The following is a 23,550-nucleotide window of genomic DNA, read 5'->3' on the forward strand; positions in this document are numbered from 1 at the left end:
CCTTGATTTGTTACGTCCACGTTCTGCCCCTCCTTCGGGTCGCCCGCGAAATCTGAGCTGAGAAGCGGGGTCCAATCGATAGGTGGGCCCAAATCCCGCGAGAGCAAGTGGCACATAGAGACCAATCGGGCTAAGATCCACAGTGCTTTCAACACTGGTGCCCCCTCCTCCCTCGTGTTAGTTTCGCCTTCCAGGGTTTTCTGCCTTCTCCCGGAAGAAGAAGGAAGGTACAGGTGGGTTTCTCCAGTCGGCTTCCCGGATCCTTGCGAACTGTGAAGCAGTCTCGTTCGCTCCTCGGGCCAAGCAGATAGCTCGCAGCCAGTGGGAAGAAGGTTGCCTGGTCGAGGCCAATGCCTGCTGCGCTTCCTCTGCAGTATGAAGACGCCGGAGGCGCCACCGTTAGCTCCCGACTGCTTATCTTCAGACCAGGCCCCAACTTCAGCCCGTCTTTCTCCTCAGGCTTCCCGGATGGATAAAAATACGGACCCAGAACTGATGCCACTGCCATCTGAGGGGGATGATCCGCCCCGTGTGTTCCCAGATCCCATGGCTAGCCCAGCTGTGTCTCAAGAGCTGGGGGAGGGGGACCCAGCTTCTTTCTCTACTTCCCTGGAAACAGGGTTTGGAACTCCTAGTGAGTTGAGCCCTCGAATCAAGGAGCAAGAATTTTCTGAAAATGTGAGCCTTCTTGCAGAGGAAACGAACAGGGCAGAATTGGGGCCTGGAGAAACCATGGAAGGTGTGTCTGCGGAACCCGCTCTTGAGGATGAGTATTCCACGTAAGTGGTGATGGTAGTTGATTCCGAAATTCGAGGAGATTGGAAGTGTGAGATGGATGGAAGTATGAGACATACCTTACCCTTCAGTTCTTAGTTCTAATTCTCCAGGTCTGCTTCCTCTTTGCTTTGGCGACTCAGGTTTGCTGTCCCCCCCCATCTTCCTTGCAGCACCTGGAACTACAGCTTCTCCCAGCTACCTCAGTTTCTCAGTGGTTCCTGGTCAGAGTTCAGCACCCAGCCCGAGAACTTCTTGAAAGGCTGTAAGTGGTAAGGAAAATGGGGCAGAGAGATAAACACCAGGATTTTCACTTTAAAATACCCCATTTATGTGGGAGTAAGTAAGAATCCCTCTTGGACTGAACTTCAGTTTCATCTAGGATAGTGTCTTTGACTCCCTTCAAGGTGTTGGGGGGCTTAGCAACCCCAGAGATAGGCTCAGTCCTAGTCCTAACACTTGGAAAATGTAAGTCTGCCCAGCTTTCTAACTCTTGCCTACTCCTAGGGCTCCGGATGGTTCCTGCATCTTGACCAATAGTGCTGATAATATCCTGCGGATTTATAACCTGCCCCCAGAGCTGTACAATGAAGGGGAGCAGCTGGAATATGCAGAAATGGTAAGGGCAAAGGCTAAATCAGTCCCTTCATCCTTCATCAGACACTGAACATTTTCTTTTTCTTCTTTTTTCCGCCAAAGATTTTATTTCTTTATTTTTAGAGAGAGGAGAAGGGAGGGAAAAAGAGAGGGAGAGAAACATTGATTGGTTGCCTCTCATCTTCCAACTGGAGACCTGGCGCAGAACCCAGGCATATGTCCTGAACAGGAATCAAACCAGCGACCTTTTGTTCACAGGCCTTCCCAGGTCCCACTCAATCCACTGAGCCACACCGGCCAGGGTGAGCAGTTCATTTTCCTCATCATGAATTTCTATAGGTAGCATTTTCTAGCCTGAATTCTGAAGTCATTTAAAGAAGTGTTTGTTCTGCCTTGACCTGTGTGGCACAGTTGGTTGGACACCCTCCCACAAAGTAGAAGGTCGCTGGTTCATTTCCTGGTCAGGACATGTTCCTTGGTTGCAGGTTTGGTCCCCAGTTGGGACACATGCAAGGGGCAGCTGATCAATGTGTTTCTCTTACATGGGTGTTTCTCCTCTTTTTCTCCCTCCTTTTCCTTTTCTCTAAAAATTAACAAAAATCTAAAAAGTTAAAAACTAAAAAAGAAAAAAACAATAAAGAGATGTTTGTCCCTTTTAGTCAGCAATATGTGTTTTCCATAAAAGAGTAATGTATTTCTCATGACAGTACTTAATTGACTTACAGGTCTTTTTTTTTTTTATTTTGAGAGGACATTTATTAAAGTTGGTGACAGTGAAACAAGGAAGGTCTTAGGATAGAAGAAACAACAGGAGAGAGCCTAGGCAGGGCTCCTTTGGCTCCCCGGAATGTCATAGAAAAGGGGCCTTGGGTCCTGGCCTGGTAGTTAAGTAGGTTAGGGTGACATCTGGATATGCTAAGGTTGCAGGTTTGATCCCTGGGCACATATAAGAGTAAGCTATTGAATGCATAAGTAAGTGGAATAACACATTGATGTTTCTCGCCCTCTCCCCCTTCTTCTCTTTATGAATCATTTAAAAAGGGGAGGGGCCTTGGAAACAGGTTCAAGGGTCATGAGCTCCTGGGATGAGCTGCTGCTGCCCTTTGCTCCCCCAGTTGCACATCTCCTGGGGACCCTTAGAGTTTAGGAGATGGGTGCCTGAGAGAGAAGAAAGATGTGGGCATGCACTGGATAGGGAGAATGGCACCTGCAGATGTTTATTGAATGATTACCAATGTGTCAGTTACTGTTTGGTGCTAGGATAGTGGTGAATGAGACAGATGAGCTGGTTTGCTTTCTTGTTTGCTCCCAAACAAGAAAGCAAAGTTTGTTTTGACAACAAACATGTAAACCAATAAATAATCAAGCTCATTACAGATTATGATAAATTCTCTAAAAGAAATAAACAGAATAAGGAGAAGATAGAATTTATATAAAAGAATCAGGGTGGGGCCCTCTGTAGGGTGACATTTAAGCTGAGATCTGAAGGATTATGAGAGCAGACGCGTGAAGAACAATGGAAAGAGCATTCTGGGGAGAGTCCGTGCTCTTCCAAAGACCAAGAGCTGGGAAGGAGCTATGTGTGTTCAAGGAACAGAAAAAAAGAAGACTTGACTGGGGTGGTGAATACTCAATACAGTGTACAAATGATGTGTTGTGGAACTGTGCACCTGAGACCCGTATAATTTTGTTAACCAGTGTCACTGCAATAAGTTCAATAAGAAGAAAAAAGAAAGAAGGTCAATGTGTTTGGGCTGAGGCCAGTGAGGGGGAAGTGTGCTGGGGCTGGAGAAATGGCTAGTAGCCACGTTGTGTCAGATCTTGTGAGTAGGTCATTTGGAGTTTATTTGAGAAGTCATGGGAGAATTTTAAAATGTAAGAGCAAGATGGTGTCTGAAGTTTAGAGAATAGATTTTGGGTAGACAACAGTGAAATCAGGAAGACTCATTAGGATGCATTTTTCATGGTCCAGGCAAGAAATGATGGTGGTTTGGGCTAGGGTGGTGTCAGGAGAGATGGAGACGTGGATGGATTTGAAGTATGTTTTGTAGTACTTAGAAGTCAGTTGGATGTGAAGGTTCAGGGAAGGAAGCAATCAAGGATGATGTCCAGGTTTTTGCAGCTAGGTGGATGGTGTATGATTTACTTAGGAGGAAATGGATATAAAAGGTATTGGGATGCCCTGGTTTGAGCACTGGCCTGAGAACAAAAGTGTTGTGGGTTCGATTCCCAGTCAGGGCACATGGCTGGGTTGCAGGCCAGGTCCCTAGTAGGGAGCGTTCAGAAGGCAACCACACATTGATGTTTCTCTTCCTCTCTTTCTCCCTCCCTTTCCCTCTCCCTCTAAAAAAAAATCATAAATACATCTTTTAAAAAAAGGTATTGGGACAAGTCAAGGGTTTTTAGATACATTAAATGTGAAATGTAAAATTAAGGGGAGAAATCGGGGCTGGGGATGTACTTTGAAAAGTGGTAGAGCATGTAGGTAAGTATCTTGTGTCTTAAGAATGGATTCCATCTCAGTAGATGGAGAAGGAGAAGGCTCAAGCAGTGCCCTAAGTGTTCTAGCTTGTGGAGGTGGACCGCAGGAGAAATTACAGCAGTGGAGGCAGAGTCATATCTATTGCTGTTCAGAGTGAGGCAAATTTAGAGAATAACCCAAGAAGACATTAGTGATCTTGACAAGAGCACTTTCCGAGGAGTGATGGAGGCAAAAGCCTATTAGAGTGGGAAAAAAGGGAATATAGACAGTTCCTTGGAAGTTTTCTTGTGACACTCTTCTCGGGAAACAGAAATGGAATGGTGACCAGAGGGAATGTGTATCCAAAGATGGGCTGATGAGGTGCCCCCTGTGTTGTCAGGGATAATGCCAGTCAACAGGAGTTGATGCTCTAGCAGAGAGGGCTAACAAAGCCACTGAGTAGGCAGGTGAAGACAGGCTCTAGAGCACATTCAAGGACTTTGACAAGTGTGGGATCCTTCCTTGTGGTGGAAAGAAAGACAGAAGATGCATTTAGAGGCACCTGCTTGGTGCTTGCAAGATTTTGGTGCCTCTCTGTCGGCTTTTCAGTGAAGCATAAAGGGAGATTATCAGCTGAAGAAGGAGGGTCTGTGGTGAGAGAGCAGAAGGTTTGAAGGATCGATCCCAGAGAAGCTCAAAACCACCAAGAAATGTGGTGTGCGCACTAGAAATTTGTTGCCAACCATTTAAAGTCTACCCAGTTAGTGTGGTTATACATCTTTTCCTAGCAGGTTAACTGACTGTAGTTTCTCTGTAAAATGAGGATGATAACAATAGCACCTACCTCACACAGTTGTGAGAATTAAAAGAATTAGTGTAAAGTTTTTAAAACAGTGCCTGACATGTGCTAATTACTCAATAAGCCATAGTTGTCACTGATACTGGTTGAGTGCCAGCTTGGAGGACAGTCTGGTTGGGGTGTCTTAAGTGGCTGCAGGAGTATGCATGTAGTGGTTGTCTAGAATGTGAGGTGGGTGAGGAATGGATTTGAAATATAGTTTTGATGAAGCTGAATATGGGAATTGTTGTGGTAGAAATAGCAGAGCAAGTGAACTGGCCGGGATGGAGATTGTAGTCAAAGATTGTGGTGGTGACGAGGCCCAGGACTCAGTTATGGTGGGTGGCTGCTGTGGACTGAAGGACGTGGCTGTGGGTGCTAAGGAGGTTAAAGAATGGGAAAGGCCAGGATGTTGGACAAATGTATCATCCTATCATTGAGTCAGTCATTCAGTATTTATTTTTTAGTACATTTTATGGTTTTAGTAACTATGTTTTTAGTCAAAAACAACAAAAGTCCCCATCTTCGTGAAGTTTATATTCTAGTGCGGGAAAGAGGCACTTTTTTAAAAAGGTGGAAAAAAAATACACACACACATACGCACACACTTGGGCTAGGGTGGTGTCCATAGAGAAGGAGGGATGGATGGATGGATTTTGAGTCCTATTTTGTAGGACTTTGAGGACAATTAAATGTGGAGGTACAGGAAAAGAAGCAATCAAGGATAATGTCCAGGTATATACATAGATGGCACTTCTCCATGGCACTTAACAGTCATATATATAGACATACATATGTATATATAGTTTATGCATGTGTGTATATATATCTGATAAGTGCCATGGAGAAAAATAAAGCAGGGAGAGGATTGAGAGAATGGATTACAATTTTTAAAAGGTGGTCATGAAAGACCCCATGATTTAGGTGACATTTGAGCAGAGACCTAAAGGAAGGAAGAGAGTGAACCAAGCTGATATTTTGGGGAAGAATGTGGTGGGCAGAGAGAATAGTTAGTTCAAAGTCCTAGTGGAAGTGGAAGTCACCAAGAATAACAGGAGTACCTGTGGGGAGTGAGACAATGGACCAGGAGATGAAGTCTCAATGAATGAGGTAGGTGACAGAAAGTGGGGAGCTAGACAGATGGGAAGAACTGCAGAAAAGCTAGAGTTTGGAGAAGGGAAAATATTTGGAGATTACAGTGGGAAGCACAGTTGACACTCACCCACCTCCTATCCTTGAGGTGAGAATTAAAGAAAGTGTTGACAGCTTCCTTAAAGAAGAAGGGTGCCCAGCTCTGGCAGTGGTCCTGAATGCTGGCCCGACATACAGCTCTGTAAGACTGGAGTCTGCAGACGTTTGAATTTTCAGTGCCAGGTAAAAAGCATTCCAAGCCCTAGTTCCTGGAACAGAAACCAGAGGTGTCTCAGGGCCAGGAGGCCGTGGTGCAGCCATCCGGAGAAAATTCAAGAGCAGGGATAGTTAGATGAGACCCTGAATACATGGGCAGCTGAGAGTTTATTGTGCAAATTCATTAAAAAAAATGGAAATGTTAAAAAGGTAAACTGTCATCATTGACCACTCCACAAAATTCAACCCTTTAAATTTTCTACATTTTTTTAAAGCTCTGTACAAGTACTGAAGCTTTTTATGTGGCTATAATCCTATAGTAAATGGTTTTGTATACTGCTTTTTTCTATTTAATAGTTATGTCCTAAATGTTTTTCATGGTGCTACAGTCTTAATGGTGTGTGATATTGAGTGCCTATGATAGATAATTTTCTTACCTATTCCCATGTTTCGGACATTTGGGTTGTTTCCAAGATATTTATATATAAATTATTCAGTGAAGATCTTCATGTGTTTTGATGGAGATTGTTTTTTCCTAAAATTAAAAAAAGAACAGATTTTATTGATTTCTTTTTAGAGAGCAGGAAGGGAAGGAGTAAGAGGGAGAGAAACATCAGTGTATGGTTGCCTCCTGTGTACCCGCAACTGGGGACCTGGCCCGAAACCCAGGCCTGTGCCCTGACTGGGAATCGAACTGGCATCCCTTTGGTTCACAGGCCAGCACTCAATCCATTGAGCCACACCAGCTGGGAATGATGGAGATTGTTTTTATAAGAGAAATTTTATGAGTAAGAAATAGCCTGGACCATGGAGGTGGAAGAGGGTTGAAGGGGGATAAATGGTAATGGAAAAAAAATACAAGTAAAGAACAAAGAACAAATTTAATAAATATAATAAAAGAAAAAAGAAATACCCTAGGTCAGACAGTACCAATATTTGTTTTGTGTGTGTGTGTGTTTTTCCTTGATCTTAGGGGGGACGCTTACAGTTTTTGCCCATTGAGTATGATGCTGGCAGTGGGTTTGTCATACATGGCCTTTATTATGATTAGGTATGATCCCCTTATTCCCACTTTGCTGAGAGTTTTTATCATAAATAGGTGCTGGATTTAATCGAAAGCTTTTTCTTCATCTATTGATATGCTTATGTGGTTTTCATCCTTCATTTTGTTTACGTGGTGAATCACATTAATTGATTTGTGAATATTGTACCAGGATTGCATTCCTGGAATAAATCCCACTTGATCATGGTGTATGATCTTTTTGATGCATTCAGTTTGCTAATATTTTGCTGAGGATTTTAGCATCTGTGTTCATCAGAGATATTGGCCATAATTTTCTTTCTTTGTAGTGTCTTTATCTGGTTTTGGAATTAGGATAATGCTGGCCTATGTGCGTGTGTTTTCAAAATGGATTTTAGAGAGAGAGGAAAGAACAGAGAAAAACATCGACTTGTTGTTCCTCCCACCAGCTGATTCAGATATGTGCCCTGACCTGGGCTTAAACTCACAGCCCTTGTGTGTTTGGACACTGTTCCAAAGCTTCCATTCTAAATGAAAGCTTTGCTGGATAGAGTAATCTGGGATATAGGTCCTTGTCTTTCATGACTTGGAAAACTTTTTTCCAGCCCCTTCTTGCCTGCAAGGTCTCTTTTGAGAAATCAGCTGACAGTCTGATGAGAACTCCTTTGTAGGTTACCATCCCCTTATCTCTTGCTGCTTCTAGGATTCTCTCCTTCATTTTTACCTTGACTTATGTAATTATGATGTGCCTTGGTGTGTTTCTTCTTGGGTCCAACTTCTTTGGGGCTCTCTGAGCTTCCTGGATTTCCTGGAAGTCTATTTCCTTTGCCAGAATGGGGAAGTTCTCCTTTATTATTTTTTCAAATACGTGTTCAATCTGTTGCTTTTCCTCTTCCCCTTCTGGTACCCCTATAATTCGGATTTTGGAACATTTAAAGATGTCCTGGAGGTTCCTAAGCTTCTCCTCATTTTTTTTTTTGAATTCTTATTTCTTCATTCTTTCCTGTTTGATTGTTTTTTTCTTCCTTCTGGTCCACTCTATTGTTTTGAGTCCCAGTTTCCTTCCCATCACTATTGGTTCTTTGTGTATCTTCCTTCATCTCTTTTATGGTAACCTGCATTTTTTCATCTAATTTTCACCCAAAATCAACCAGTTCTGTGAGCTTCCTGATCACCAGTGTTTTGAACTGTGCATCTGATAGATTGGCTATCTCTTGGTCGCTCAAAAGGATGAGCCCTGAGGCATTGATCTGTTTTTCTGTTTGAGACATGCCTCTCTGTCTCTGTCTTTTGTTGTTGTTGTTGTTGTTGTTGTTGTTGTTGTTGTTTTTGGTCTGGTCACTCCTGTTACAGTGAGGGGCAGAGCCTTAGGTGTTCACGGGGGCTGGGCACCCCAGTCGCTAGATTGTGACTTTGTATGTGGATGTGGGGGTGGGGGTGGAAGGGAACAATGGTGGTAGCTCCATTCTCCTGGGACCCCAGTCCCTTCCCCGGGATCCTGGGTTGCGCGTTCTGCCCTGGTCCACAATCGCCGCCTCACTGGGTCTGCCAGCTGCCGCTTGCGTACTCAGGGTCCACCCGCTGCGATCTTGTGCGCCCTGGATGCCTTACTCGCTCCCTCCGGTTGCCTTATGTGCCCAGTTCTCCCTGTTCTCCGTGCGCCGCGACCCGCGCCCGGCTGCTCCTCTCCACCCCTCCCTGCCCTTCCTACTGGTCTGGATGAACGGCTCTACTTCAACTTCTTGGCTGTCTGATTTCCATTCAGATAAATTCTCTGTCAGTTCTGGGTGTTATTCTGCCTCTAAATTGTTGTTGTTCTAATCTTGGTTCTGTGTGGAGGTACGGTGCATCCACCTATGCCTCCATCTTGCCAGAAGTTGTTTATTTTTCAAGTTTAGTATTTGGAAATGGATAAAGTTTATGTAGGTGGGGAAATTGGAGGGCATTTTTTGGTTTGATCCCTGGTTGGGGAACATGCCTGGGTTGCTGGTTCAGTTCCTGGTCAGGGTGTGTATGAGGGGCGGCCAATCAGTGTTTCTCGCATCAATGTTTTTCTCCCTCTCTTACTCCCTCTCTTCTCCTCTCTCTAGATAAATAAATAAAATCTTTAAAAAAATATTTAAAAGAGTATTCCTTCACATCAGTAAGAAAAAGGCAAAAACCTAATAGAAAAGTGAACAAAAAATTAGGAAAGGGTATACTTAAATTGCTAATAAATCCATGTACCTGTATGCTGCTTCTTCCCAACATAGTTTCCCAATAACTCTTCTCCCTTCTCTGTCATTTCTCGGACTCCTATTCCTAACTCCCCAACCTCTTTTCTGAGGACTCGCCCTCCCTGTGGCTCTTGCCTGAGGCTTTTACTTTCGTCTGCTTTTTCCAGAGAAGACTGTACATCCTATGTGCCCTATATATTTCACTGGGGGGCGAGGGGGCCCTCATTCCCAAATGCTGTATCCAGACAATTGTCCTTTCTCTTTGTAAAAACTTTTCCTTTGAGGCTTATGCTGTCTGATTCTTCCATTCACTAAGGACATTGGCACCTCATAGTCCTCCTGTGAACCCCAAGTCCTCCCACCATGTTGGTGACCTCAGGTATTTAAACCAGAAGCCAGGGTCTCATCCTTTAATGTTTTTCCTAATCCCCCACATCCAGTTAATGACCAAATCCCATTAAGTCTGCTTAATGTTTCTAATCCATCCACTTATCTCTACTCTGCTGCCTCTACTTTAATTCAGGGTCCTATTATTTTGGGCCTGATGTTACTGGAATAGTCTCCTGTCTCCATTTGCTCATTAAGACATTATTTAAAATACTAGGTGTTGGAGAAACAGTATGAACAGGACAGATGTGATTCCTGCCTTCTCAGATAAGTATGATGTAGAGAGGCCCATAGGAACATGGAGGAGGGCACCTTGCTCAGCTTGAGGGTGTAGGGGGAAGCTTTCCTGTGGAAGAAGCATCTAAGAGACCTAAAGGATAATAGGATTCAGCCAGGAGAAGTTGGTGGCAAAGGTGGAAGAAAAATATTGCAGACTTAGACATTAGTATGTGTGAAAGCCTACAGGTTGAGAGTATGGTGAGGTGGCACATTCTGAGAACAGAGAGCCAAAATGGTAGGATGTAGAGATCTTAAAGGAGTGAGTACGGAGAGTTGAGGCATGAGTAGTGGGTAGACTCCTGGTGAGGGAAGGCTTTGTAAAGAGATTGGGTTTTATACTGAGGGTTATATGGAGTTCTGAAACATTTTAAAGAGATGACGCTGTACAGAATTCCAATTTAACAAGGTTTCTAGGGCCTTCATGTGGCTATAGTGTAGAGAATGAGAATGGGTGGGCAGAATTGGAGTGTAGGGGTGCAGAGAAGCCTGGAGAACGAGAGTTGCGGAGAAATTTATATAAAATATTTTATATATTTATTTTTAGAGAAAGAGGAAGGGAGGGAGAGGAACATCAATGTGTAGGTGCCCTTCAAGTGGCCCTCACTAGGGACTCGGCCCACAACCAGGGCATGTGCCCTGACTGGGAATTGAACCTGCTACTCTTTGGTTCACAGCCCACGCTCAATCCACTGAGCTACACCAGCCAGGGCAAGTTGTGGAGAAATTGATAGCAAGAAGGCAGTGGCTTCGTGTGGAATGAAGGGGATTGGACAGATTCAAGAGAACCCCAAGAAGTAGAATTGGCAAGGTATGAGAGTGGGTTGGACTGGAGTGGGAAAAGAGTGGGGAGGAGGAGGTGTCGTCAAGGCTGGTGCTCAGATTTCAGGCTTAAAAATTGGCTGTGGATTCCAGGAGGAATAGCAGGCTTGAATGTGGCAGATGATGGGTCCTCAAGGACAAGTTGAGTTTGAGGTGCCTGTGGGAAATCCACATGGAGCTTTTCACCAGGTAGTTGAATATAGGGGTTCCGAGTAGAAAGTAGAAACTGAATGGTTGGATGGCATCACCCCAGGTTCAGCAAATAAATAACTGACAAAGGACTGGTATCCAGATGATTTTAAGATTTTCTTCAAGCCCTTCACCTGCAAGGTGAAGGGTTGCTGGTTCAATCCCTGGTCGGGGCTTGTGCCTGGGTTGCTGGTTCAGTTCCTGGTCAGGATGTGTCTGAGGGGCAGCTGATCAGTGTTTCTCACATCAGTGTTTTTCTCCCTCTCTTTCTCCCTCCTTTCCCCTCTCTCTGGATAAATAAATAAATAAAATCTTTTAAAAAATTATTTAAAAAGAGAGTTCCTTCACATCAGTAAGAAAAAGACAAAAACCTAATAGAAAAATGAATAAAAATTATGAAAAGGCATACTTAAATTGCTAATAAACACAGATAAATGTCTCAAAAAATAGATAAAAACTTAATCTCAGTAGTAATGAGGGAAATGCAAATGTATACCAATTCATAGCCTTCAAATTGAGAACAGTTTAAGTATGGCAACACCAACAGGGTGCAGAGCAACGGACGCTCATGCTGTTGGTGGAAGAGTGGACCGGGATGGGCCCTTTGGGAAAAAATGTGACATGATCTAGCGGAGTTGGCAAAGTGCATACCATAGAGCCCAGTAATTTTCCTCTTTAGTAGAAACTACAGAGAAACCCTCCTGCATGTACACCAGAATGTTAAAAAGCACACTAGCTAAAAAATGGAAAGACATCAGTGACTACGGATAGAAGATTATAGATGAGCCCTGACCGGTGTGGCTCAGTGGGTTGAGGGCCGGCCTGTAAACTGAAAGGTTCCTGGTTTAATTCTCAGTCAGGGCACATGCCTGGGTTGCAGGCTCGGTTCCCAGTTGGGTGTGTTCAAGACACCACTGATTGATGTATCTGTTGCACATCTATGTTTCTCTCCCTTTCTTTCTCCCTCCTTCCCCTTCTCTCTAAAAACAAACAAACAAACAAATAAATAAATAAATAAAAGTAAGAGCATGAAACTGTCCTTTAAAAAAGATGAGTGGAGTAAGCAGTGAAAATACATGAATTAGAGCTAAATGTGTCACCATGGTTAACTCACAAACAAATGGATACAGTGTGATACTGTATTTAAGGTTAAGGTTTATAATATTTAAGGTTAAGGACATGTGAGTCAATGCTATACGTTGCGTTTTCTTTGTGTAAACATAGTCCTAAAGAAATTCATGAGAATGATAAATTTACGATCATGTTTACCTCTGAGGGAAAGTTTTTTGGGGAAGAAGTTTTAACTGTTTTGTATATTTTATTTCTTAAACTGGAGGAGTCAGAGGGTGGGGGGGGTTGGGCATTTTTTTTAACACTTTGCCAATTTGAACTATTATTTTAAAGTCTCAAATGGCATCTAGTAGGTGCTTAGTAAACATGCTTACTATGGGTTCGTTCTTTGTCTCTGGGTTGGGATATTATTTATTTTTTCTTCTTTAAGTGTTTAAAAAGCAAAAGGATGAATATATATAACTTTTGATGGCCCAAATCTGACAAAGTATGAGCTGACCTTTGAATGTTGAGATCAAGAATCTGTTCTTCATATTGACCCCATCTGCCTTCTCCTGCCTGGTTAAATGCTGACAAATGATCTCCCTCCACCATTAAACTGCTGGAGATCCGAGTCTGTCTCCTTTCCCTGCCGGTAATCCAGGCATTCCATCTCTGTCCAGGTCCCTGTCCTTCGGATGGTGGAAGGTGACACCATCTATGACTACTGCTGGTATTCTCTGATGTCTTCATCCCAGCCAGATACTTCCTAGTAAGTGATGGCCTCTGTCTCCCCTGTGACCCCCAACAGTTTCAGGGGGACCCTCTACTGAGAGAGAGTCCAGGGCTGCCTAGGGATTTCGTGGGGAGGAAAGCTTGGGGCCTTCATATGTGATCTGAGAGGGCTGGTCAGTTGGCTTCCTCCCCTTCCTTTGATAGCATCGGAGTCTCAGAATCCTTGTTTCTCTCAGTGTGGCCAGCAGCAGCCGGGAGAACCCGATTCACATCTGGGATGCATTCACTGGAGAGCTTCGGGCTTCCTTTCGCGCCTACAACCACCTGGTAGGGACCTCCCGCCCAGCCCCAGGTTCATCCTGCTTTCCTTCCTTCAGGACAGTTAAGGTTTTACTAGGCCTGTTTTCAGCTCTTTCCTCCCTCCAGGATGAGCTGACAGCAGCCCACTCACTTTGCTTCTCCCCGGATGGCTCCCAGCTCTTCTGTGGCTTCAACCGGACTGTGCGTGTCTTTTCCACGGCCCGGCCCGGCCGTGACTGTGAGGTTCGAGCCACGTTTGGTAAGCATCTGTGCTTTTAAGAGAGGAAGAAAGAAAAGGGTACTGCTATGTGTAGAGGGGACTTGTGTGAGCCAGGGGACCACATGTGGGGGAGGGTCACATCCTCCTGTGTACAGCCCTGGGAGGCAGGTAATGCCTAGTGTCCAGAGGAGAAAACAGTCTAAGGGAGGAGATGGAGTTTTCCCGAGGCAAGCCTGCTGGGTAAAGAGGTAGTTCACTCCAAGCCCAATCCCTGTCACCTGTGTACCTTTTGGTCTCCAAAATCTTAGTATCTCTAGGTGATAGTAGGTGAATCTGATTCTATTTTCCTATAAGGCTTCAGCTTTCCGTTCCTTCCAGGAAAGGTAGATTTGAGAGGGAAAAAGCAGGTCTTGGGCATTTAAATCCTTTGTGGGGATAGAAGGATCTGGGGAGTATCTGAGGTCTTCATCTTGCTTGTAACAAATGGGGCAGGGGAGACATTGAGTCCTGGTGTGTGGGCTCTGGGACAAGAGACAGAGGTGTACCTCTGATTAGCCTGGTTAATGTCAGGTGCTGTTGCCCCCTCCCCCACTTTGTTCCTTCCCTTTCTAGCAAAAAAGCAGGGCCAGAGTGGCATCATCTCCTGCATCACCTTCAGCCCAACCCAGCCCCTCTATGCCTGTGGCTCCTATGGCTGTTCCCTGGGTCTCTATGCCTGGGATGATGGCTCCCCTCTCGCCTTGCTGGGAGGCCACAAAGGGGGCATCACCCACCTCTGCTTTCACCCCGATGGCAATCGCTTCTTTTCAGGAGCCCGCAAGGTAGGAGTCACGTTCTGAGCTCCCAAAGGGCAGTAGGCAGGATTAGGAATATAGTCTGACACATTGGGGATTAGATGTGGGAGAAAAAACTCAACCTAAGCTAAAGGAGTGCCTGTAAACCTTGAGGGAAGTGGGGATGTCGGGGCGGGGGGGGGGGGGCCAGTTAGGGGTAGAGACGGGTGGACTCCAGGCCCTTGCTCTGTGTCTTCAGGATTCTGAGCTTCTATGCTGGGATCTCCGGCAGCCTGCTCATCCACTGTGGTCCCTAAGCCGTGAAGTGACAACAAATCAGCGCATCTACTTTGATCTGGACCCGTGAGTGACCGTGGGTCCTTCCTGCCCAGGGCCCAAGTGCCCACAGGGATGCCCAGCTGTAGCCCAGACCCCAGCCCCTGGGTATGAGGAATTCCTGCCCCAGAGGCTGGGCATGGAATTCCTGACTCCATGCCAGCAAGCCTCTGCTCCCTCCCCCAGGACTGGGCAGTTCCTTGTGAGTGGCAGTACTAGTGGGGCTGTCTCTGTGTGGGACACCGGCGGGGCTGAGCATGAGAGGACGCCAGAGCCAGTGCTGAGTTTTTTGCCCCAGAAGGACTGCACCAATGGAGTGAGGTCATCTGTTAATTCCACAGATCTTGGGGCTCGGGTTGGAGAGGGAGGCGGATTGCTGAGGGAGCAGGCGTCCTTTCTCAGGGTGTTGACTGACCCTGCCCGTTTCTCCCTCCAGCCTGCACCCTAGCCTGCCTCTGCTGGCCACTGCTTCTGGTCAGCGTGTGTTTCCGGAGCCTACAGAGAGTGGAGATGAGGGGGAGCAGGAAGTGGACCTTCCTCTGCTCTCTATGCGCCACGTCCACCTTGAATGTCAGCTTCAGCTGTGGTGGTGTGGAGGGACCCCAGACACCAGTATCCCTGATACTCACCAGGGTGAGGAGGGACAGGGAGGGACAAAGGGAGGTGGAGGTGAGTTTATATAAAAACGTTTTATATGATACTAGAGTCTTTGTGTCTGTTTGGGGAGGCAAATGATAGAGAGGGCGATTGGGAGGGGTATTAGTGGGCTCCCTTGTCCAGCAGCATTGGGGACTGGCATATTGTTCCTGAAACCAGGGTTGAGAGGTGGAACCAGGCAGGAGCCAATGGGACTGCTGAGTTTGGTGTGAAGTCAAGTGATTGGGGGTGGGGCTTCATACCAATGACTGGTTGGTTGCTAGGCAACTTGGTAAACTGAAGGGGGGAACCTGTTTGAAATCTCACTCTCAAGGTGGGTGGCAGGGGTCAAAGTGATCATGGCTGAGCAGGAGTGGTAGGAGCTGTGTGTCAGACTGTGCAGACAGTGGCAGACGAGACACCCGCTCTCTGGCTCAACACTGTTTACCATCATCAAGCAGCAGAGGGACCATTACTCAGCTCTGGGGGAGGGGAGCAGAAGCACCCCTCTTCCTGACCCTGGACTCCCCCAGGAGGCAGGTGACTTAGTAGCCAGAGTCAAGGACACACTTTAAAAAGACTAAAGGTGTTTAAAGACACAGATGTCACAGTCTGTATTCTCATTAGATGCAGGACAAGGGCAAGTCTTTGATTCAGCAGTTGTCACTGGTGGTGGTTCTCCATTTATCTGCTCTGTCTTTGGGGGTGGCGGGGGGAGTATGTTATTTCCAGCGGCAGCTCCTCCCCCACACACACCTTGCCAAACCCCGTGAAGGGGAGCTCTGAAGAGATACTGTCAGCAGGGAATTTGATTTTGGACCTCAGAGTGGAAGGGAAGGGACCGGAGGCCTGTGACAGTTCAACAGGGAAGAGGAATGTCACCTCTGCCCAGAGGTGCTGAAAGAAGCTAGGGTTCTTACACCCAAAAAGGCATACCCCTCCCTTCCCCCAGGATAATTGGAAACAGCCCTTGCAGCTGAATGTGGGTTTGGGGTTGTAGGTACTCCCTTTCCTCTCTCAGCTTCACTTCTCCCCATAACCATCAAAGAAGGGCCCAAGTTTACCCTCCAATCTCTTGTTTTTCACCCAACCCTAGATAACAGTAAAGGATAACAGGAGACTGTGGCAATGAGTGGGAGTTCAGCAACCTGGGTTTGGTTTCTGGCATTATCTTAGACACTATGACCTTGGACAAGTCCCGGGACGCCCCGCCCCCCTCAGCCTCAGTTTCTTTATCACTGCAGTGGGGATACTTTAGCTCGGCCCCGCCCACCTCACACAGGTGGTCATGAAAATCGCTCAGCGCACTTGGTGATGTGATAAGCCTTCAAGGTTATCATTCTCTCCAGACCGCTCGGGAGCAGCGGTGTTGTTTTGGGATGCGGGAGGCGGAGGCTGCGGGAGCGAAAGGGGCTGGGTTCCTGGGATAGAGAAGAGACAAGCCTTTCTGGATCTGAGGCGAAGATTCCTAGCTCTGGGGAGACGAAAGGGCCGGAGGGCAGACGGGCAGAAACAGCCTGAGACGGGAGTCTCAAAGACAAAGGGGGCGTGAGAGACCGCGCCAGGGAGCAAGGCGGCGGGAGGTGCGCTGGGAGAGGGAGGTGTGGGGGCGTGGGCTGCGGGATCCTGCCGCCCGCTCCGTCTCAAGCTCCAGCTCTGGTTTTTCCCTCCGCCATCCTCTCCCCCTCCCCGCCTCTCCTTTAACTCCCCCTCCCGGGCTCGGGACTGGTTTCCTCCCTTAGCCCGCTGCCCTCAATCCCGGCGAGGCTGGGGCTCCGGCTTGGCGCCCCCTTAGCTCCCTTGTCCGGCGCTCCATGCCACCTCCGCTGGGTCCCTGGCTCCCTCAGTCCCCGGTTTAGGCCCGCTCACTAACCCGAGGTGCTGAGCCTGGGCTGGGACGTAGGGAGCCTGCAGACCGCCTCTGGAAGGGCTCCTGAGGGCTGAGCGCTCCGGAGCTGGGCGCGGGCAGAGCAGGAAGCAGGTCCGCGTGGGAGCGGGGGTATCAGCCACCTAGGAGGTCCGGGCAGAAAAGCCAGGACAGCAAAGGCAGTCACCCCAGGGGGTGAGCGACTTTAGGGGAGTTTGTGCCCCGCCCCCCAGGCCTTGGCGGGGTCATGGGGGCCCCCCAATTTAGGCCGGGGGGCGTGCGAGTCGGGGCCCTACTGCTGCTCGGTTTTGGGGGGCTGGTGTCTGGGCTCAGCCTGGAGCCTGTCTACTGGAATTCGGCGAATAAGAGGTGAGCTATCCGGGCTGGGGAGACCCTACACCCTCCCAGTAGGAGTATGGAAGGTTTGGGGATTTCGGGGGCTGAGTTCGCTGAGCTGGGAGGAGGCTGGAGGGAGGTAGCTGGTGCTCTGCCGGCAGCTGATGGGTTGCTAGACAGAGGTGATCTTGGGAGCCAGATTCCTGGGTCGCAAACAGAGCTGGTTGTGGGTGGTGATATCCAGGTGTTGGGAGTTTGAAGGACCCCAAAGGGCAAGGATCCGAAAGTTCACGGGGAGCTAGGAGGGCAGTGGAGTAGTTATGGGTGTTTGTGGGAGACTTGCATGGTGTCGGGGGCTGGGCTTGGAGGAAGCCTGGTTAGTGTCAGCTCTCAGGAGAGCAGCTGAGTAGGTGCTGCTGAAGCGTTGAAGGGAAAGGCAGGGTGCCTCCCGCCCCAGAAGGGACTCTGGTGGAGATGGGAGGGAAGGGGGCTCAGTTTGGGGACAGCTCCCCCAAGGCTTCTTGACTCTTCACACAGTTTCCCAACTCTTGCACACAGCTCTTGGTGGAACAATTTCCCAACCAGATGATAGCCGTCGGTTTCTGGCTTGGGGACTTCTTTCTGGAAGAAGCCTGGAGCCCCATAAAGCCCTTCTTTTGCCCTCTTGCATCTGGAGTCCCAAGAACTCCGTTGCCCCCTCCCCCATCTTTGCTGCAGACTCTCCCATTAGACCCTCTGTTCTGTGGCATGCTTGCTTTGCTCCGAAAAAAGGCCAGGGGTCAGATGAAACTTCAAGCCACATACGGTAGGACAGAACCCTTGGGAGGTCATCTGGGTCCCTTGGCTCCATGCAGATCTCATTCCTCATTAGCAAAAGAGTTCTGTATTTTGAAAAGTTCCTACCTCCCTGCAGGGGCTGTGTGAGGAAGAGGGTGGACTTTGGAGCTCATCAAATCCTAAAGTCTTAATCTTAGCTCAGTGCTTTGAGCTGTGTGGCCTTGGGCACGTTACTTAACCTTTCTGATTTGGTATCCTCAATCCTTACAGCTTTTATGAGGATTAGAGGTAAGATGATGGAACATATGTATTCATTAAAGGAGCACTAAGATTATTGCCCTTCCTCTCTGTACTTCACAGCCTCCTTCACATTTCCCTGTTCTGGCCTCCCTCCCATATCTCTTTGGGTATAATCTCAACTGTCTTTTCTCTACTCAGTTTCCTATCCACCAACTCCCAGCTGCAGTTTATCTGGTACAGCTTGAGGACATTAAGTTTATTCTACTAGAGTTGAGAAAAGGGAATTGGGGTGTTCTGGAGGCTCTTTGGATGTTGGGTGGGAGAGAGTGGGTCATTTGAGAATCTCGGAAGATACAGAGCAGCAGTCCCCTGGGATCCAGTTCTGAGACCCTGTCTGCCATTAATGGCAGGGAGGTGCTTCAATCTTTGGCAGATATTAGCTGTGCTGGGCTAGTGGATGGCTGAGCAGAGAGAGGTGGGGGCTTGTGTTGGCTGTGGTTAGAAAAGTCAGCTCCTTCAATTTCATAGCAATGGGGCACTTTTGACAGAGGTCTGAGACTTGCTGGGGGACGAGATGTACCAAGCAGGAAAATGTTGGGCAGCTGGCTCCCAGACCCTGGTTCCCATTAGCCCCATTTAGGGCTATTGCCAGACCAGGCTATTGCCAGACCAGGCTCTTGCCTCCTGTCACATTGCCTGGTTAACTCAAGGCATTGGTCTGGATCGCCCTCCCCACTGCCCTCAACCTTTGCCCTGAAATTCCTGAAATTTGGTGGTGGCCTGGAGGAGGGGAGGCTCTGCCCCCATGGTTGCCTGCCAAGGAATAGTGAAATCACCTGGGAGGGGTGGGCTGTGTGGTTCCAGAGAGGCCAGCTCCTTGGTAACTGGCATCCTGTTGCCACGGCAACAGAGCTGATGATGAAGGGAGAGATGGCAGTGTGCATGTGGTGAGGGCAGGCTGAAGAGTGCATTTGGGCACACCAAGGGGCAGGAGACCTCTGAGCCTGGCTTCCTGCTGCTTCCAGCGTGAGCTTACAGAATCCTTAGTGCCTGCTCTATCAGAATAGACTTTTCAGTCAGACAAAGGCTGTTCTGCAGGGATGTGGGACGAGGGAGGCAAAGCTCTGGGGGCCAGACCTCTGACACCTCTCCTCCTTGTTCACCTTGACCTCCTCCTCATAGGTTCCAGGCAGAGGGTGGTTACGTGCTCTACCCTCAGATTGGGGACCGGCTAGACCTGCTTTGTCCCCGGGCCCGGCCTCCTGGCCCCCACTCCTCTCCTAATTATGAGTTCTACAAGCTGTATCTGGTAGGGGGTGCCCAGGGCCAGCGCTGTGAGGCACCCCCTGCCCCAAACCTTCTTCTCACTTGTGACCGGCCAGACCTGGATCTTCGCTTCACCATCAAGTTCCAGGAGTATAGCCCTAATCTTTGGGGCCACGAGTTCCGCTCGCACCATGATTACTACATAATTGGTAATGTTGGGTAGAGGGCAGGTTGAGTGGGGAAGTGCCCCTGGGATGGAGGGCAGATGAAGGAGGGGCCACCAGAGCCAAGAGACATCCTTTATACCCTTGGGTGGTATTGGGGCCAGGGCACAGAAACAAGGTTGAAGCTAGACTTTGGGGTGCCGACTTCTCCCTCTGGCTCTTTTCTCCCAGCCACATCAGATGGGACCCGGGAAGGCCTGGAGAGCTTGCAGGGAGGTGTGTGCCTTACCCGAGGCATGAAGGTTCTTCTCCGAGTGGGACAAAGTGAGTGGGGTTTGGGCACATCTAGAAGCCGAGGGAGGTTAGGGCAGTACCATCAAGGTCAGGGGCTGCCGTCTCAGCTGCTTTCTCTTGGGTCTTCCCTACCTCCAGGTCCCCGAGGAGGGGCTGCCCCTCGAAAGCCTGTGTCTGAAATGCCCATGGAAAGAGACCAAGGGGCAGCCCACAGCCTGGAGCCTGGGAAGGAGAGTGTGCCAGGTAGGAACCAGGGGTCCAGCCTCCTCCCTTCCCCAGCCTTCTCTGCTCTTGGATCCCAGCTGTCTTGCCTTCACCCTCTCCCTCCCTCTTTAGTTTTTTTTTTTTTTTTACGGGGTTGGGGGGATGATACAGGAAAGAGGAGAAAAGAGGATGGGAGGGTGGGAGGGAAATGGAAGCCAAATGAGGAAAAGACTCAATTAGAACTAATTAGCCAAGTCAGCGCTTCAATCAGTGCTGTCAGAGAAGTGTGGGGTGGGGGGACTCTTTGGCACAGAGCTGAAGGGCTGGACACACCTGGATTCTGAGCTGGGCTTGGAAGGGTGGAAGGGAGGTGGGGTCCCCAAGGGTCCTGGGCACTGCTGAGGAAGCCCATGGGGACCCCCAAAGCTGGCTGTCCAGATGCCTAGGTGGCTCCTTCAGCCCCTCCCCCTCTTTCCTCCTTCACCCCTTCCCTGCCAGGTGACCCCACCAGCAATGCAACCTCCCGGGGTGCTGAAGGCCCCCTGCCCCCTCCCAGCATGCCCGCAGTGGCCGGGGCAGCAGGGGGGCTGGTGCTGCTCTTGCTGGGCGTGGCAGGGGCTGGGGGTGCCATGTGTTGGCGGAGACGGCGGGCCAAGCCTTCGGAGAGTCGCCACCCTGGTCCTGGCTCCTTTGGGAGGGGAGGGTCTCTGGGTCTCGGGGGCGGAGGTGGGATGGGACCTAGGGAGACTGAGCCTGGGGAACTAGGGATAGCTCTTCGGGGCAGTGGGGCTGCAGACCCCCCCTTCTGTCCCCACTATGAGAAGGTGAGTGGTGACTATGGGCATCCTGTGTACATCGTACAGGATGGGCCTCCCCAGAGCCCTCCAAACATCTACTACAAAGTATGAGGGCTCTCTCACCTGGCTCTCTTGGATCCAGCCCCTCTTGTGGTGCTCCTCCAGTGTGATTTGTGGTTGGAGGGACACTTCTAGCATCCCCTTGGCCCCCTTTGCCCCACCAGCTTCTTTGCTTCTCCTGGCTGTTACCCTCTCCTCTACTTGTAGCATTCCTTAAGATTTTCACCGAACCATTTCCTGCCCTGTGGTTGGCCATGTGTGCCCCTCTCTGTGTTCCCAGGTCCTATTCCCTTGGGAAGGAGGCAGAGACTCAGCCACCTCTTCTGACTGTGACCCAGGGATCCTTACTCCCCTCACCCACTGAGAGCTGGGGGCGGGAACAGTCTGTCTTTTGCTTGGCACCTCTTTCTTTCTGCCTCTCATTGTTTTTCTCTTCTCTTCTCTCTCTCATTCTCTTTCTCTCTTCTGTCTCTAGGTCTGTTCCTCTTCCCTAGCATCCTCCTCCCTACATCTCCTTTTATCCTCTTGGCTTCTTAGCCTGTGCCTCCCCCATCTCCTGGGTTGGGGCATCAAAGCTCTTCTCTCAGCTCCCTCTTCTGACCTCTTATCAACTACTCCCCTGAGTCTGCCAAAAATGGGGGCCTTATGGGAAAGGCTCTGGTTCTCCACTCCAGCTCAGGGCATGGGCAGCAGGGCCTCCTCCACCCTGCCCCAGGCCTCTACATACTTACTCCAGCCATTTGGGGTGGTTGGGTCATGACAGCTACCATGAGAAGTGTCCTGTTTTGTCCAGTGGCCAATAGCAAGATACGAACCAGTTGGGACACATATGGACTTGGTCTGATGCCGAATGGGTCACTTGGGACAGGAAGTGGCTTGCTCCAGATAAGAAGTCACCAGGCCTGGACAGAAGTGGCCTGGGAAGTGGCAGAAGCAGTACAGCAGGAACTGGAAGTGCCTTCATCCAGGACAGGAAGTAGCACTTCTGAAACAGGAAGTGGTCTGGCTGGAACTCAAGTGACTTAGTCTGGGGGTTTGTGGGGAGGGCTGTGGATGGTTCTTACTCTGTGGAGAAGGGTGGCGGGGCAGGAAGAGCTTCCTATTTCAGGAGGAAGCTGGAACTTACTGACTGTAAGAAGATTGGGTGGACTGAGGAGGATTTTCCTAGTATTCAGTGGCACTTCCCAGGATCCCCTTTCCTTTGTTCTCTGTGCTGCTTTTAAGACAGCTAAGATGACTGCCATCTGCTGTGGCAGGTCTAATTTGTCTTGTTCTTTTTCCCTTTCCATGTTCCAATATAATCTCTGTTATTCAACAGGACTACCCCATGTGTTGTCCCCTGGTATCCCAGATGGCTGTCTTGTTCATCATATCCTCCATTTCCTACTCTCTTCAAATTCAACACAGCTCCCTTCTTAGTGACCAAAATGGTGGCCCACTGACTGGTCTAGCTGACAATGGCACTTAGCAACTGCCACTGTTTCCATAGTTACCAGCTTATACCTTTTCCTGCCCTCTAGTACACAACTGGATGTTGCCTCAGTTTCCTCCCAGCTCAGTTTCATTAGACCAGAGCTGCCCTTGGGCACCAAGTTGGCCACCTCAATCACCAGCCACATAGTTGCTTAGTCCACCAGAAGTCAAGTCATCTCTCTGGTGTAGTTCCCAGCTTTCCCGGCTCCTTCCTGATTTTTCTAATTGCTCCATCCAGGGAACAGGAAGTTGCTGTTGCCATGGGGGAGGTGGCAGGGTGTGGCTGTCACCTCAATAGTTTTACTGTAAAAGGGAAATTTGAAGAACAAAAACCAAAAAAAGAATAAAAAACTTCAAAAGTTAATGAGAAGGCTGGAGAATGACTGGACATGAATTGGGAAGGACTGGTGAATAGAATGGCTTTCAAGCTGAGGGTTGGATTGCATGAAACCAAAGGGAAGGGTAGCAAGAGGGTTGGGTTGGAGGGGTGAGGTGGGCAGTGCCTTGGGGGAGGGGGTAATGCGCTGGGTGAGAAGGCCCAGGAAGGCCTTCTCTGGCAGGCGGAGAAGAACCCAAGCAGGAGGGGGAATTGCTAATAACATCTGGTGGGGATGTATGTGAATGTAAGTTCACACGTGGGAAAAGCCTGAGTGTCCATTGCTAAAACCAAAGCATTAGAGATAAGGCAAATCACAGTCAGAAACAAAGTAGGAAAAAACATAGAGTCTATTCTCCACCATCGCTGCCTAAGACACCTGTGACTGGGCGTTTTGCTTTGAGGAGAAGGTGTGGCTGCCCAGAAGACTAAAACTCCTTCTCTCCTGGCTCCCTGTACGCACAACCTAGGCTCTTTTCCCTTAAAGAACCAAGGTGCCCAACCCCCGAGACTCAGCTCCATTCTCCAACCACAAAAGCAGCCGTCAGGAGCATCGTTGGAGCTGGTTGGCAGGGGTCACAACCTCTGCCCTACCCGCCCCTATCCTGACTCTAGGTTCTCTCCCGCTGTCTCCCATCTGCTTGGAGGTCAAGGGGTCCTCCTGCACCTCCTCTGTCCAGTAGGTCCCCTGCCCCTTCCCCTGTCTGAGTGAGATGCC

The 23,550-nt window shown here is 48.9% G+C and overlaps 2 protein-coding genes across 4 annotated transcripts; both read left to right on the forward strand.

The window, feature by feature from the left end:
* Positions 1-143: 143 nt before the first annotated feature.
* On the forward strand, positions 144-15,040 carry WRAP53 (WD repeat containing antisense to TP53). 3 transcript variants are annotated; one of them, XM_045824307.1, is made up of 10 exons: positions 145-779; positions 948-1,046; positions 1,282-1,393; positions 12,662-12,750; positions 12,950-13,040; positions 13,140-13,272; positions 13,846-14,054; positions 14,266-14,369; positions 14,529-14,658; positions 14,779-14,929. In XM_045824307.1, the coding sequence occupies exons 1-10, from the start codon at positions 376-378 to the stop codon at positions 14,788-14,790; spliced, it is 1,383 nt and encodes a 460-aa protein (XP_045680263.1). In that variant the 5' UTR covers positions 145-375; the 3' UTR covers positions 14,791-14,929. The 3 variants fall into 3 exon arrangements, with proteins under 3 accessions (XP_045680262.1, XP_045680263.1, XP_045680261.1); XM_045824305.1 differs by having other exon boundaries at positions 146-779; positions 14,529-14,663; positions 14,779-15,040; XM_045824306.1 differs by lacking the exon at positions 14,529-14,658 and having other exon boundaries at positions 144-779; positions 14,779-15,040.
* Positions 15,041-16,145: 1,105 nt separating this feature from the next.
* EFNB3 (ephrin B3) lies at positions 16,146-22,783 on the forward strand. Its single transcript, XM_045824698.1, has 5 exons — positions 16,146-17,214; positions 19,381-19,673; positions 19,860-19,952; positions 20,061-20,165; positions 20,625-22,783. Exons 1-5 carry the CDS (start codon positions 17,093-17,095, stop codon positions 21,032-21,034), a joined length of 1,023 nt encoding a protein of 340 aa, XP_045680654.1. The 5' UTR covers positions 16,146-17,092; the 3' UTR covers positions 21,035-22,783.
* The last annotated feature ends 767 nt before the right edge of the window (positions 22,784-23,550 follow it).

The sequence above is a fragment of the Phyllostomus hastatus genome, unplaced genomic scaffold (genome assembly GCF_019186645.2).
Source record: "Phyllostomus hastatus isolate PE091 unplaced genomic scaffold, TTU_PhHast_1.1 phas_scaffold_55, whole genome shotgun sequence".
NCBI lineage: Eukaryota > Metazoa > Chordata > Mammalia > Chiroptera > Phyllostomidae > Phyllostomus > Phyllostomus hastatus.